General features: G+C 52.0%; 6 protein-coding genes across 6 annotated transcripts; 5 read left to right on the plus strand and 1 right to left on the minus strand.

The window, feature by feature from the left end:
- Positions 1-828: 828 nt before the first annotated feature.
- POSPLADRAFT_1056198 (hypothetical protein) lies at positions 829-4,640 on the plus strand (the record flags this gene model as incomplete). The annotated part of the gene is made up of 14 exons (XM_024480743.1): positions 829-1,074; positions 1,130-1,463; positions 1,516-1,589; positions 1,646-1,776; positions 1,830-1,927; positions 1,986-2,002; positions 2,053-2,169; positions 2,225-2,383; positions 2,442-2,955; positions 3,010-3,136; positions 3,198-3,308; positions 3,361-3,613; positions 3,675-3,844; positions 3,899-4,640. The coding sequence occupies 14 exons, from the start codon at positions 829-831 to the stop codon at positions 4,638-4,640; spliced, it is 3,093 nt and encodes a 1,030-aa protein (XP_024339626.1).
- A 1,727-nt stretch (positions 4,641-6,367) lies between these two features.
- On the plus strand, positions 6,368-7,096 carry POSPLADRAFT_1039759 (hypothetical protein; the record flags this gene model as incomplete). Its single annotated transcript, XM_024477591.1, has 3 exons — positions 6,368-6,519; positions 6,574-6,632; positions 6,865-7,096. Coding segments are annotated over exons 1-2 (181 nt in total), but the record flags the coding sequence as incomplete, so codon positions are not given.
- On the plus strand, positions 6,695-6,965 carry POSPLADRAFT_1141647 (hypothetical protein; the record flags this gene model as incomplete). The annotated part of the gene is made up of 2 exons (XM_024485320.1): positions 6,695-6,817; positions 6,873-6,965. Coding segments are annotated over 2 exons (216 nt in total), but the record flags the coding sequence as incomplete, so codon positions are not given.
- Positions 7,097-8,979: 1,883 nt separating the features above from the next.
- Positions 8,980-9,690, plus strand: POSPLADRAFT_1033501 (hypothetical protein; the record flags this gene model as incomplete). The annotated part of the gene is made up of 3 exons (XM_024476938.1): positions 8,980-9,219; positions 9,282-9,464; positions 9,517-9,690. The coding sequence occupies 3 exons, from the start codon at positions 8,980-8,982 to the stop codon at positions 9,688-9,690; spliced, it is 597 nt and encodes a 198-aa protein (XP_024339629.1).
- Positions 9,691-10,556: 866 nt separating this feature from the next.
- On the plus strand, positions 10,557-12,048 carry POSPLADRAFT_1142176 (hypothetical protein; the record flags this gene model as incomplete). Its single annotated transcript, XM_024485394.1, has 5 exons — positions 10,557-10,677; positions 10,728-10,748; positions 10,808-10,888; positions 10,944-11,284; positions 11,335-12,048. The coding sequence occupies 5 exons, from the start codon at positions 10,557-10,559 to the stop codon at positions 12,046-12,048; spliced, it is 1,278 nt and encodes a 425-aa protein (XP_024339630.1).
- Positions 12,049-12,319: 271 nt separating this feature from the next.
- POSPLADRAFT_1169477 (glycosyltransferase family 3 protein) lies at positions 12,320-15,200 on the minus strand. Its single transcript, XM_024488064.1, has 8 exons — positions 14,590-15,200; positions 14,056-14,535; positions 13,926-13,992; positions 13,671-13,866; positions 13,278-13,617; positions 12,787-13,224; positions 12,643-12,722; positions 12,320-12,582 (listed from the first exon to the last, which is right to left on the minus strand). Exons 1-8 carry the CDS (start codon positions 15,031-15,033, stop codon positions 12,405-12,407), a joined length of 2,223 nt encoding a protein of 740 aa, XP_024339631.1. The 5' UTR covers positions 15,034-15,200; the 3' UTR covers positions 12,320-12,404.
- Between the last annotated feature and the right edge of the window lie 183 nt (positions 15,201-15,383).

Consider the following 15,383-nt stretch of genomic DNA (forward strand, 5'->3'; position numbering starts at 1 on the left):
CGGCTTTTCAAGACAAATCGAGGCATGACTAGATCACATTTTCATACAGGTACAACCCTCACGCTGTAGGATAAAGCGCTTCGCGCGCCCCCCCCGTAAAGCGCATCAAGAGGCCAATCCGCGATTAGACCATAAGTATTGTAGCATGCAGAACACATCCAGATATTCGATTTATTCGGGCTGGAAACATTTTGCCTCTGATGTCATCGAGTATCATTCAGGACGACACGTCCTGCGCGCCAAGCGAAAGTACGCGCTTTGCTTCACGGTCGGACACCTTGATGCGAGACTACTATACGTCCCAGTCCTTAAACGACGTCCCCGCCCCCGATACCCAATCATGTCGTCTATTCGCCAGCTTGTCACCATGTCCCCCGGGTATTCATCGCCATAAATATGAAGATTTCCTTTTTGATGATGTCTGAAATCGTCAGTGCCAGTGCCTCTCACGGTCACGTGGCTACTACTGTGATTGTTCGCTTAAGGTCTGGGACGTTCAGCAGTGCAGCTTTAACACCGCCCAATATGCTCATGCTCGATATTACTCTGTGTCTGCATCCGTATACAGGGCGAAGCGATATCTCATAACAAGATGCTCATCAAGAATGCGAACAGATCACAACGTTACGGGGAGGGGGCGCGCCTGTTCCATAACCGGCCTTGCCGCCGCGTACTGTATAGGGTGTTGATCGAGAGTTGGCAGACGTGACCAGCTCTTTCGGTTCGGATCATGGCGGCGGAGCGCTTTATATACGACCACATTGTACACCAGACTGTCCTCAGGACCTCTCGACCGCATGTGAGTGCAAGTGAGACCATAACCTGACGATGCTCATGCTACGACGAGCCCCTTTCCGCCTTATTCGCGCGTCGTCGACGCGTCCTTACCACGCAACACCTTCCTGCGCTGCCAAACTCACCATTGGCATTCGCCGCGAGGACCCACAGAGGATATGGGAGCGACGATGCCCTTTGACGCCGGACGCGGTCAATAGACTGGTAGAGCAGGATGACGTCGACGTCCTTATACAGGAATGCGACAGAAGAGTCTGGTCTACTGGCGAGTTCGTGAAGGTGTGCCGCTCTCCAAGGCATATGTTCCCAACAGACTGACATATGAGACCCTCAGGCAGGTGCAAAGATACATCCAACGCTCGCACCAGCCCACATCATTATGGGTATTAAGGAGACACCACTGTCAGAGGTTCTGAACAGCCCTGTCCCTGCGCCTGGAGACACGGCCCATACGCCACTTGTCCCTCGCACTCATCTCATGTTCTCTCATACGATTAAGGGGCAATTGTACAACATGGAGCTCCTGTCCAAATACTTGTCGCGATCCACATACGCACCTGGTGGGACCAGTGTGAACGAGCCTGGCTTGTTGTCGCGGCTTATTGACTATGAATTACTTACGGGAGAAGATGGGAAGAGAACCGTGGGTTTTGGTTGGTTTGCAGGAGGTAAGCCTGGTTGGTCCACTGCTAGCTCAATGCTGATGTACGGAGTATCAAGTCGCTGGCGCCCTTGAGTCTTTGAACGCCATGGCTCATGCGCACCTTGAACTAGGCGTTGCGAGTCCCTTCTTGGTGAGCACGCATCGCATATAATGACTTCACGATATGTATATAATATCTGCGTACAGTACACGCCTCGACCCCATAGTCATCCTACTTTGGATTCTATTCGTAGACTGCTGAGAGAGGAGGTGGGTGCACGCATTGCATCACAAGGTTCACCCGAAATTTTGGGCCCCATCATATTTGGTGTCACCGGGTAAGACATAATATTGGCCGCACGGAACTGGATTAACCATTAGGACAACCTAGCACGGGCAAGGTCGCTGAGGGTGTTCTCGATATTCTACAAGAACTACCTATTGAGAAGGTCAATGTGGCTGACCTGCCGGCTCTGGTCAACAATCCCGGTGCGCTTTTTTTGCTGGTTTTTATGCTTAGCAGCCCGTCTAATATACTTATATCAAGACACTGACTTGCGGAAGGTGGCCTGTCAGTACATAGTGTTCTATGCATTCACTGACTATTACCGAAGATCTACGTCCTCCATGCATTACCAGAAGACTACTTTGCCCGTAATGATGGCCAGCCCTACACCCGCTCGGATTACTATGCCAACCCGTCAGACTACAAGTCCGAATTCCACACTAAAGTAGGGCATAATCATATCGCCATATCACTTCTCATTATTCCGCTCTGCACGTCAGGTTGCACCTTACCTGTCACTTTTACTACATGGTGCAGGCTGGGCGCCGTCGTTCCCGCGCCTGATGACGAATGACCAGCTACCTATTGTCCTTGAGAAAGCTCGACAAATAGGCAAAGGTCGCTTTGCCTGTGTTGGCGACATAAGCTGTGACCTGGAGGTGCGCTTTACTTCGGTTTGTACAGGGATCACCTGCTGATAATTGCGAATTTTCTTAGGGTGGGCTCGAGTTTCTCTCCCGTCATTCTACACTATCTGCTCCTTTCTACTCTCACCGCCCGAGCACCCTTCCAGCACACCTCCCGCCTGTCACCATTATGGCAGTCGACATTCTTCCGACTGCATTGCCGCTCGAGGCGTCTCAGCACTTTTGCAACGTTCTGACGCCATATCTCCGCACGATCATCAGCGGCTACCGTGAAGGTAGTTCTATCACCGAAGTCGAAGAGGTCAAGCGTATAGAAGCGCTGGACAGGGCGACCGTAGCTCGCGGCGGGACGTTAACAGAGAACTTCCACTGGCTGGAGAAGCCGCTTGGAATTTGGAGCTCGACCAGGGATGCAGTCAATCCGGAGCAGATTTCGCCGAGCGCATCTGAAGGATCGAGCAAGGTGAATAAATCAAGTGCTACATTGCAACCGAAGAAGAAAGTATTGTTGCTTGGGAGCGGCATGGTTGCTGGGCCTGCCATCGAGGAGATATGCAAAAGAGTAGACATCCAGCTCATCGTGGGTAGGTCCTACCAGAGTTGTGCATCAGAGCCTTCCTGGAATTGACGTCCTGCAGCCAGTAACAATCTAGTGGATGCTGAAGAGAAGACAAAGGCTTTCGCGAACGCTTCAGCGCTCCCAGTGGACATGGGCGATTTACACAAAGTTGGCTGTCTAGTCGCAGAGGCGGATGTTGTCATCAGGTGCGGACGGCAGGACGCTTGTAGTTTACATGCACTGAATACAGGCGATCTTGCTTTTCAGTTTGCTACCTGCACCTCTACATCCGTCAGTTGCGAACCTCTGTATCAAGCACCGCAAGCACCTAATCACGACCTCCTACATAGCACCCGCCATGAAAGCCTTGCATGCTGCGTACGTGACATCCTCGCTAACGGTCTTATTGGGAGATCTGAGAGACTTCAAGTGCGGTTTCTGCTGATGTTCTGCTCTTGAATGAGATTGGCCTCGATCCCGGTATCGACCACTGCTCTGCGGTCTCGCTCCTTGACAGACTACGTGCTGAAGGGAACGAGATTTTGTCTTTCACGTCATTCTGCGGCGGTCTTCCTGCTCCAGAATGCGCGGAGGATGCTCCGCTTGGGTACAAGTTTAGCTGGAGTCCTAGAGGGGTGTTATCGGCCGTCTTGAATGATGCACATTTTCTTGTGCAAGGCCGGGTGCGTTCAAGTTTATATTCAAGGAGTCACAACACTGACGTAGCCTGAGCATGGCTAATAGGAGTTTAACCTTCCGGGTAGCGGTCTATTACAGGCACATATTCCAAACATACCTGTCTCGAAGGTATTACAGTTCGAAGGCCTGGCGAACCGCGACAGTTTGCCATATGCTGCTTTATACGGGCTGCAAGTCCCCGATCAAGTGCGCACCGTCTTCCGTGGAACGTTACGGTACGTATGATTCTGATTGCTTGAAATATTCTCGTTGTGACTATGAGGCGGCAGGTATCCAGGTTTCTCGAAGTTGATGGCCGGCTTTATTAAAATAGGTCTCCTTGAGACCATGCCTTCAGTCCATCTCGACGACTGGAGCTCGCTTACTCGCAAGGCGCTGGAGGAACGACTTGGCGAACTAGTTATGGACGATGAGGCCTCCATCCTGTCAGCTGTCAGGGACGCTACTGGTTTGGATGATGTCGCCGAACTCATTGATGCCCTCCGCTGGCTTTCTATCATGCCTAGAAAACTAGCTGAGGTCAGCTCAAACGTGCTCGATCGGCCGTCGGCTTCGCTCCCACCAGTGCCAAGTCGACCTATGCCTCCCATTGACCTCTTTGCTTTGCTGCTGGCACACAAACTTCGCTACCAGCCTACTGAGCGCGATCTCGTTGTGTTGCATCACGAGATTGTCGCCCAACCAAAACCAACTGGCCGAACGTCCAGCCCTCAGCTTACAACTACCTACACATCGTCACTGATTTCTTACGGAACGCCTGAAACATCTGCAATGGCCCGATGTGTTGGCCTTCCGGTTGCGTTCGCGGCGCTGCAGGTCTTAGATGGTACCGTCAACCTCAGAGGTGTGCATGGTCCAACGGACAAGGCAGTCTATGGGACTGTGTTGGCCAAACTGGAAGGTGTCGGACTAGGGATGAAGGAGAGTTCTCGAACGGGTCTCGGGCTCGTAGAGGAAACATTGCACGCTCACTTTGGGCGTCGCGACACTATGGGCCTCGGATATTTTTGAAACGTGATGCCCTTCGACAGCATACACAGACATTGTCCCGCTAGGATGGGCAGGACTACTTTTGCTCCATGTCGCAATTGACGCTTCTGCATTGCATTGGAATTGGACACATCGCTTCTAACTCGTGTACATTAATCCTATAGCTAATTATTGAGCAGTTGGCTATAACACCTCCAGCCCGGTTTCTGTCTACCACACTCCCTAGAATAGAGTGGTTTTTGTCGAAATTCATCTGAGACACGAAGCGAGAACGATCGACAAAGATATACTGTGCCTCCCCGGGTAGTCGGCAGACCCCCCAAGTCGGCAGTCACGTAAAAGGAACACATCCATCACCATCCATCACGCGTGATATTTCAAGGTCCGCGTAGCCAACGCTTAAGGATTCTATGGGCAGGTAGCTCGAAGCATACAATGAGGTCGCTGACGTGATCGGAAAATGAAACTCCGACACAAGCTGTTACAACCGAGGCGTACACCAACGTGACAACGGCTTGAGCTGGTCCTCAGGAAGGGACTCCAGAACTACTGCACCGTTCGCTTTCGTTCAAGCTGGAAATGAAAGCAGGCATACGAAAACCTATGTCTATACAAAAGCACGAAGGTAATCGAGTACTGTGGAGGGAGATACTATGAAATTGCCGACTTGGGGGGTCTGCCGACTACCCGGGGAGGCACAGTATTCGCCTCTGCTTGGCCTTCAGGCAAGGTCAAGCGGAGGTGTGGTAACAGGCCAGTCACACTGGTCACTCTATCAGTCATTGCCCCGGCAACGCTCAAATATTTGCACTTGAAGTGCCGCTCGCTCAACACACACCTTGTCATACTCATTGTCACCTGCAGTGGGCCTTGGGCGAGAGCTATCGATCTTGTGCACTGGATCTATGTTATGAGTTATGTACATCATCATATTGGGGTGGACCTGAGCAACTCAGAAACTATGGTTAGTTCCATTGTGGTGAGCATATTTCCTGACTGTCATAGCATCTCCGAAGTTCGGTCCAGGAATGGGTTCGAACCCTTTGAACCTTGAACCGAACCTTCAGTTCAGGTTCGGTTAAGCTTGGTCCGTAGATTTCTCAGCAGGTTCGGTTCAAGGTTCAAAGCCATTAAGGCATTGCCTGAACCGGGTTTGGACCAGTCCGAACTGCGAACCAGAATCAGGCCTCAGTTCTCGCAAAAAGGTACCCAATTAATTTTTAAATACTAGTTTATGTAAGTCTAATTGATGATATTGATGATCAATGTCTTTCCACAAGGCAAGTGCGCGTGGCGGCACCGTGATGTGCATGCCCCGCCATCCATCAGGGGATGCCATCACTGAGAGACCAATTCCGCGTGAATTCGCTCCGTTTACCGTGTGAATGTCCGATTTCACACGGCAAGGGTGTGAAAAACGGATGAAACACAGTCAACACCGTGAATGGATGAAATCCACCCGGCCCTCCTGACGGATGAATTTCACCAGAAAAGCGGCGGGTTTTCATCATGCAGAATGATGAAGGCAAACGATTGATATATTGCATCAATTCTGCTAATGACTACTAATGTACAGATCATTTCTGCGCGAGCGTCCATCGACCGCGAACGCAAACACGCTCTTCAACTCATTGCACCACATATACAAATTACCGGATTTAGGATGAAGGATGCTCCAATGGGTTGGTCAGCATAAGAGGTAACGCGCAGCACCACACCTCTCTTGCAACCGGACTTGTCGACTCCCGTCACTCAACATCTCTCCTCATGTCATATCGATGACTCACGCTTACGGTGCAACGGATGTTGGACCTGGTAGCCATATGCACAGCAAGAAACATGCGAAGTGGAGTATGTTAGGGTCTCTGCATTTGCGAACATTGTCGAAGAGCGAAAAAAGGTGCGGTGTCAGTGTTCAAGCCAAGGTTCGGTGACTTGAAGGTACATTGTTTAGTGAACAAAGTTGCTCCGCAGGTAACAAGTTCAACTTGCAGGCGGAGATGGGACTAGAGAGTGATGACTGACTGTTTGAGTCGATCCAGGTGAGTAGTGGGTTCCTTGCCGAACCTTGACCAGAACTCACAGTATCTCTGAGCGATCAACACAAACGCACCATTTACAGTGTTGCTAATAGCTCTCACCTTAGTTTACCACGGTATCAACATGATAAGACAAATATCGGACACATCATGCTTCTGGTAAGCACACATCTCAATTGCAGGAAATGACACTAATAATATGTCAGGCACACAGCCCTGTCTTGAACACTTTGCGCGCGATTGGGCAACTGAAGAGGATGAAGAGATCGAGCACAAGAGCGCTCATAGGGAGGGGAAAGACTTGTGAGTTAGGCGCCATGCGCGTGCAGTTTGAGACGGCAAGGATAGAGGCTTCGAGCTCGTGCATAAGATAGTGATTGAATGTTCGCATGACAAAACCCTGTAATATGCGTATTGATAGATGATATATATGTCTTCTGACTGATTTATCCTACCCTGGGCTCGAGTGCCGATCTACTCAGCTATTTGCTGGAAACATTTGTTTCTCACTACTGCTGAAATTCATCCACTATGATGAGGGTTTTGCTCGTGTTCTTACTGGTGGAATTCATCCGTCGCGATGGGGTTTTCATCCATTATCCGGATGAATCCAGAAAATCCAGCGCTGGATGAACGGGGTGCGCTTTGTTCGAAATTTCGGATGAATTTCACACTCTTATTTCGCACTCTCGCTGGATGAAAATGCCACTGTCCGGATGAAAACGCATGCGCTCTGCGTGTGAAAAGTACACGAATACCGTACATTTTACCGGATGATTTTCATCCAATATAGGTCTCTCAGTGCCATTCGCTGCCCAAATAGGCAGCCTTACATAAGCTGTCATTGGTGAATGTGACAACCCACACAACATCACACCTTGCATATCCATTTCAAGCACTAAGTTATCCTTTTACTCTTTTTGTGTGCTGTAGTTATAACTGACCCTGAAACTTGCAACTTAACATCTTTTGTATGACCAATCAAAATCTGAAGGTCCACGAGGTTCAAACCTGCTCCGAACCTTGAACCGAACCCGCTGAACGGGTTCAGCGGGTTCGGTCCAAGGTTCAGTCCGGTTCAGGCTAGAGGTATTAGGTTTGGTTCAGGGTTCAGGGCAAAAGGCCCCCGAACCGAGCTAAACCGAACTTCGGAGATGCTAGACTGTCAATGAGCCCACACAGTGAGGAGAACCACTGCATCCGCAACGGTGATGCCAAGGCACCAGCAGTCCCAAATGGCATTGACAGCAATGAGTAACAGCGCTGTAACGACCAGCATCAAGGCCAAGTGTGCCTCAGACTGTCAGAAAGCTGTTTTAGCCCTGCCTTTCCTCCAAAGCGCGAGGTCGAAGCGTCCACCTCCGACCTTGGTGTGTAAGCATAGGTCGGGCGGGGTTTCTGAATACAGCCTAAAGGCACGTACAAAGAGGCTTGTGCACAAGCTGCAGGGTACTATAAACAAATATGATGGCGTGCGCTTGCCACAAACCCAACAAGCTAAAATTCTAACAAATTCATTGTTCTCTAGTGTATGTCCGCATATTGCTACAAGCTGGTGAGCCCTTCCAAATTGATGTGCCAATGCTCTGCGATATGGCCTGATTTCCAGAAACTGTACACTCAATCCTGCTTCACCCTAAGTTGTTAGGGTTTCGGATAGATATCTATTGATGAGAGTGGTACGCACAATTACCTCCGGAGGCGTACACCTCACACCGCTGGTATAATGCACTCAGCTGATGGTAGGTGATCAAGTTTACTACAAGGTCAGTGCACGCTCTTTTGAATGCCGCATGATGTAACACTTCTGGCCTGGATGAACATGGGCAATCCTTGCCACATGAGAAGGTTTGAATGCTACCTTCAACCTGCTTTTTCATTCACGGAGTTGATGTCGTATACATAAATAGACTAGAAACAGGGTGGAAACGCGAGACCCCATCTGTAACCCAGAGTATAAGCATGACGTGGGGCGGCCGCAGGACACCCAGTCACGCCAAAACAGGCCCTTGATGTTTGTACCCCATTACCGCTACCGGTGAGTTAAGTGCATCCTGCCAACAGAAGACTTTCCCGTGTGGCCAGCGTTGGCCATCTGCTCACCACCCACTGTGTCAACATTCTGCTGTACGGACATTTGCCATCCCCTGAAGGTTCTTGACAATAGGCGGAAGTCATGCGTGATGTGCTCTGTCTGGGAGTATAAATACTGGTGCATTTGTCGTGCTACAGCCATCACAATCGTCTGCTCCTTTACTCGTTGCCAGAGCTCATTGATTCAATCACTTACTACTGTTATATTTTCATCTGCTTTGGTTGACATGTTTGCTTTCATCCTCACCCCTATTGCTCTCGCTGTGGCTGCCAATGCGCTGCCCGCCTTGTCAACATGCCAGAATCCCTGCAATGTGCTCGGAGCGGGGTCATCTTCCTCGTTGTCTTACAACTTCACCCTCGCTGCTCTCGATGTGAATAGCATCGACAACTCTACCGGGACGGCACTTGCGCTCACGACGGGACCTCCTGGGACGAGCGGAGAGGCTAGCACATGGTGGCTGTCAGTAGGTCGATTGTCAATGAGGGGAAGCACTGGGTGAATGCTGAAAAACATGGGTGACTGTAGACTGGGTCGGGGAGCGAGTTCCCTACATTCTCTTTGAGCAGTGGTATACTTCGCCCGAACCCTGATGCCGCTGAGTCTCAGTTGATCACACATGACATGTCTGTGTTGTCCGGTGAGGCAGTAGAGTTCATGGTGATGCAAGCATCGAGCAGAGTGACTAATGCGGTGAACTATTGTGCTGTGGTGAGCGGTCACTATTCTGATGCAGAACAGTCGCTGATCTTTCAATGCGCAGTCAGATGCGGACAACATTGCTACCATTGCACTGAACGGGGATGCGAACAGCTTCTCTCTTTGCGAAATGACAGGTAGCGTGTACATGCTGGTGTACAAGGTGTCGGTGACCAATGACGGCTCTTACGAGTACGACACCTGTGTCCCGAAGCGAGTGCAAGCCATCCAGCTCTAAAGACGTAGTTCTTAGGCACGCAATACTTGCAGCTGGTTATGATGGAGGTCTTTTTACACAGTCGTTTTAATTTGTTTCGCACTTGAACATTAGTATCTTTTAGGAGATGTCGCCATCGTTGCTCATTTACATAGTCATACAATACTTGATATTCAAACAGGCTGATGTCTGTTCGATGGAAGTGACAACAATAAGGTTGTGTGCACACCGCTTGCCCAGAACTGTATGGATCTAATGCCCACCTAATAGTCACGATCTCGCATAGACATATCCCCATGCTGCCTGTTTGGCCCGGTATGCCGCAGCTGCTGGTGCCCTTCACTCAAACATCTGTCGGTATCATGCTCGCGGGGCATTGTTGCCCCTACCCTCCTCAAATGTATAGAGTGTTCTTCCATCACACTATAGCCTACAGTACAATTTCTATTGTACGGGCAGAATCATATGATGTTGCTGTTTTGCTACTTAGCATTAATTTTACTAATTGCCACCATCTCCTCGGTGACAGATGATGCTACAGGCATATTGACAAAGCATCTCGGATTCTGTATACTCTCCAATAATACAGCTGCACTGTGGCATACGCCTTGTTTACGTACAGGGCTTACGAAACAAGGACTCGTAGTAAGTTGCCAGCTTCCGTGCTCTTTGCCTTCCGTGTACGTTCTTGACAAATGCCAAATAGGGCAGTGTACGCGATCGATCGATCAATCGAGTCAACAAATCCCCGACTCGGTAACTCATACATTGCTTGCTCCTTAATCCGCTGCAGAATCCGAAGCAACACTATCCTAGTCTCCTCAAGGCAGAGTATATACTTTCCTCAAACCTGCGAAACATCTGGATAACTTCCTACCGTTCTTGATATGGCGGTGGCGAGCGCAGAGCATAAGTACGAGCTCATCACCAGGCGTTTGGACGAGGTCTTGGGAGGAGATCTTATAAAAGGAATACTGGCTGAGGAACGTGCACCGAAGTGCTACTGGGGTGAGTGTACGGTCTACTTGCGCAAGATTCTGTATTCATACTCGCCACAGGAACGGCACCAACGGGTAGACGTAGGTCTGCTTAGCCAGCTCCGATGTAGCTTGCAGTGACCGAGAACACCACACCTTAGCACACATCGGATACTTTGTACCCCTCACGAAGATTGCTGATTTTCTCCGAGCCGGAGTTGAGGTCACTGTCTTGCTCGCAGGTGCGTTGCCTTGTCTGCTCAAGTATGAAAGGATCTCACATCATTTGCTTTGCAGACGTACATGCTTTCCTCGATAACCTTAAGGCCCCCTTGGAGCTTGTCGCGCATCGGACGAAGTACTACAAGCACATACTTCTCGCCGTCTTTAAGTCGCTGGGCATTCCGACACATAAGCTGCGCTTCGTCGAGGGCTCCTCCTACCAGCTGACGAAGGAGTACAACCTTGACAACTACCGACTATGCGCGATCGTCACGGAGCACGACGCGAAGAAGGCTGGCGCGGAGGTCGTCAAGCAAGTCGAGAGTCCCCTCCTGAGTGGACTGCTCTACCCGGGCATGCAGGCTCTAGACGAGCAGTACCTCGGATGTGACTTCCAGTTTGGAGGGGTCGATCAGGTAGGCGGCGACTAAGCTTCACGGCCAACGATTTCTCATCCATTGGCCAGCGCAAGATCTTCACGTTCGCAGAGCTCTACCTCCCGCGGCTCGGCTATGCAAAGCGCGCGCATCTCATGAACCCGATGGTGCCGGGGCTCGGCGGCGGCAAGATGTCCTCATCAGACCCGGACTCGAAGATCGACTTCCTGGACGCGCCCGAGGTCGTGCGGCGCAAGATCAAGAAGGCGTTCTGCGAGGAGGGCAACGCGAAGGACAACGGCGTGCTCGCGTTCGTGGGGGCCGTGGTCATCCCGATCAGCGAGCTGCGCCTCGAGCGCTTGCGTGGCAATACGGGCGCAGACGCAGACGAGGGCGCGGAGGCGGCGGGCGACCAGACGCCGTTCGCGCTCGAGGGCGCGCCCGACGGCACCGTGTTCTCTGTCTACAGGAAGGAGGACTACGGCGGCTCGCTGCACTACGCATCGTTCGCCCAGCTCAAGCAGGACTTCGAGGAGAAGAAGCTGCATCCAAAGGACTTGAAGACGGCGGTGGCGGATGCCATCGTGCGCTTGCTGGAGCCCATCAGAAAGGCGTTCGAAGAGAGCGCGGAGTGGCAGGAGGTAGAGAAGCTCGCGTACCCGGATCCGAACGCAAAGCCCGATAAAAAGAAAAAGAAGGTGCGTTGTCTGTCTGTAGTGGGCGCGTATCTCGCATATAATTTCGTTGACTTACAGGAGAAAGTGTACCACCCTCCGCCTCCCGGTAAGGGCAAGAACGCTTAAGCGGAGACTACGGCACCAACACGGGAAAATGCGGATGATACACAAGCACAGATAGAGGCAGAGAACGCTAAAAAGCAGTGATGTATAGTGGGCTAGACGTGTTACTAAAACCTGTTGTACTTGTAATCAACGGTGGTCATTATCCCACATGCTCCCTTCATCATCCATTCTCCGTCTCCGTCTTCATAGTACATGGTAGAGTCGGTCTTTGGGGCAATGGGACAAAGATTATTCAAATGTTCTCTGTGCAGTGATATGGCAGGCTCTTCTTCAGGCTTGAAGGCATATGTATTAGGATTCATTCCGTCCCAGTTTCCATTACATCGCGCCGACAGATTTACTCGCAGCACAGTCGCTCAATGCCGCCCATTGACACCGTTCACCCCGTTCGCCTGGCCCTCCCCGACATTGCTCAGTGCAGCATCCGCCTTGCGCAGGTCGCCCTCGCTCAAGCTGTTCGACTTGCCGCCGCCCGGCGTGCTCGCGCCCGACATCACAGAACTCGCGCGCGAGCGCACCTTCATGACCAGCGGGCTATGCGCGCCGATCGTCAGCAGCGTGCTCGTCATCGGTCAGTTCCGGGGGAACACTCACAACGGGTACCCCTCGTCTTCGTCTTCCATATGTCCCGGCCACTGGTAGCCGCGGTAGTCGCTCGTGCCCAGCGCCTGCATCTGTGAAGTCCAAAGCATCAACATGACGCCGCGACGAGGCTCAAGACACGCGACACCAGCTTACCTCCTCCGTGAGCGTGCCAATGTCACCCGGGGTCGCGATGCCGGACATGCGGAAGCGCGGGCTCGCGGGGACCGAGTTCGGCAGCATGCGCTCCATGCCAAAGTCGAACTCCTCCTCGCCTTCGCCTCCCGCGCCATAGAATGCGTCCGGGTACGCGCGCCTGAGTGCCAGCTGCCGCGCCTTTGAGTACTCAATACCGAGGTTCTTCCAGTCCAGCAGCGGACTCAGTCGCTCGACGCGGTTCCGCTGGTTGATGCGCTGCCGCCGTGTCTTCTGGCAGAAGCTGAACATGTGGTCCGTCAGTTGACTCACCGAGTCCTCAACGGACTGCGAGCGCCGGTCGACAATGTAGCAGCCCTCGTCTTGCGGCCGCTCGATCAGATCTTGCATGAAGCAGCCGAACCCAGAGAGGTTGGTCGTCACCGAGGGGATACCCATCTGCGCATGTCGTCATTCCCTCTGGACTAGCGATAGTGCAGCCAGATACTCACCACCGTGCATTCAGCTGGCGTGTAACCCCATGGCTCGTAGTAGCTAGGGAACACGCCGAGATGGCAGCCTCGCACGAACTCTTCGTAATCCAAGCCAAGGATGGGGTTGTTAGAGTTCAAGAAGTCAGGGTGGAAGATGATCTTCACGCGGTCCCCGGATGCATTGAACAGCTGGACACGCCGGATCTGGTTTAAGATCGGGTCGTTGGCGTCATCAGCCATGTTATGCGTGGTGATGGGAGGCAGTGCATTGCGTTTGAGGGCAAATATGCGGCGCTTGAGCAGCACTTTATCTTCTTCAGATAGTAAGTCGTCGGGTGTAGGCAACGTCCCGTGTTCGCTGAAATGAGTAGGCATCAAGAACAACCATGAAGCACTATGTGAACCACATACCCGTTAGACCGGATCGCGTGTTCGAAAAGCCGTGCACCTATTCGGTTCTGTACTTCTACCACCGTGTCTCGTAACTGCTTTGTGACAGCTTGTCCCTTGAGTGCATCAATAGTGTACGAATGAGTGGCCGCGGGCATAATGATGAAAGCAATGACAGTCGTTTTAGAGCCAGACTTCTTCAAACGGTAATTCAAACCTATCATCATGATATGAGCACGCGCCGAGGGGCGGACAATGCGAGGAGGGAAAACTGACGAGCTAGAGACTCGATGAACATATCGACTCCCTTGTTACGATACTCATATCGACCAGCAGTGAACATCTAGATGAATCAGGTGAGCAGGTGAGTAGAGGGATGCTCGCATGTCTTTGTTAGATGACGCACATATATTGTGTCGTCGAGACTAAAATCATAATGACCGTAGAAATGCCCTCGTACAAACTCGTGGATCTTCGCCTTTGCGGTTGCGTGCAGATTCTGAAATTCGTGCATAGCCTGGAACTTGACGACATTGAGTCCGTTGGGAAGAACGCCGTCTGGCTTCCGCTTCAAAAGGTGCTCGGACTCGTACGCGGTGATGTGAGAGACCGTGGTGAAGACATCGGCACAGTGGGCAGCAGAGCGCTCAACGCAGTAGCGGTGGTAGATGCCGCGCTTTCCAGCCTCGTGATCGACATCGAAGTACTGCAAGTTGTTGTAAAAGTCGACGCTGCCTGCACAAAGATACCGCCCGAGCAGAGTTGCGTGTGTGGTGAAGACAGTGGTAATGTCAATGTGACGCTTGCGACATAGTGGGATGGCGAGCCCTGCCTGCCACTCGTGAAAGTGCGCGACTACTGCCGTATCGAGCTGGCGCGCAACGTACTGCATATAGAGATCAAAATTTGATATGAAAAGCTGTATATGCGACAGTCATACCTCGCCGAGAAACCATGCAACAATATAGCCAAAAACAATTGTCTCATTTGTTTCGTGGTCGTTTGGTGGGGTTGGAATTCCCGCGAGGTTCCAGAGATCGCCTTTCCACTCGTCCAGACGCGAATATTGGCTGCCCGTGTCAAACAGCAATACATGAGGGGCGCCTTCAATCAGCCAGCGGCCATAGAGGGCCTTTACACCAGCACCGCGCATAGACTCCAATGTTGCGGCGATATACGGATCTGCGGGTTCCTGGGCTTCGACCTCCATGGGGGCGGTCTTGTAGCTGAGGGGCCCGATGAGACAGTACCTGTCGCCATACTCGGAGACGGTGACGGGAACCTTTGTCTTGATGACGGTGTAGATGCCGCCGACCTTGTTCGCGACCTCCCACGCGCACTCGAATAGGACGGGGTTGCGGACGTCGCGCTTGACGTCGGCCATCGCTGAGCTGAGTTACGCACGAGCTGCGGTGGAAATGGGGGCTCCCGGGAATGGTATGGACGGATGAGCGGGGGGAAACGAAGAGGGGGAGGGGGGAGTGATCCTGGGTCAGGGTGAGCAGGAGTAGAGACGTAAAATCTCGCTGGAGTCCCCGAGGACCTGACCGCGGCACTCGAGAGACGCCCACTGCCTCGAACAACCGTTATGACGTTAGCCCACGTGCTCGCGGACGCTAGACTGCCCTTCCCCACGGGGAACGCCTCTCGCGCTGATCTCTCTCCTGCAGATGTGTTTTCGCGGCCATGAACCACGGATATGACCGATCGTCTGCGCACCATATGACCAATTTG

Source organism: Postia placenta (genome assembly GCF_002117355.1).
Source record: "Postia placenta MAD-698-R-SB12 unplaced genomic scaffold POSPLAscaffold_6, whole genome shotgun sequence".
Classification (NCBI taxonomy): domain Eukaryota; kingdom Fungi; phylum Basidiomycota; class Agaricomycetes; order Polyporales; family Adustoporiaceae; genus Rhodonia; species Rhodonia placenta.

Excerpts from the sequence above, each read along its gene's own strand:
- POSPLADRAFT_1169477 (XM_024488064.1), bottom strand. The coding sequence starts at position 15,033 with ATGGCCGACGTCAAGCGCGACGTCCGCAACCCCGTCCTATTCGAGTGC. Across the intron at positions 13,993-14,055 it reads GTCTCGACGACACAATATAT|ATGTTCACTGCTGGTCGATA; the intron begins GTGCGTCATCTA and ends TGATTCATCTAG. Across the intron at positions 13,867-13,925 it reads GTTCATCGAGTCTCTAGCTC|GTTTGAATTACCGTTTGAAG; the intron begins GTCAGTTTTCCC and ends TCATGATGATAG.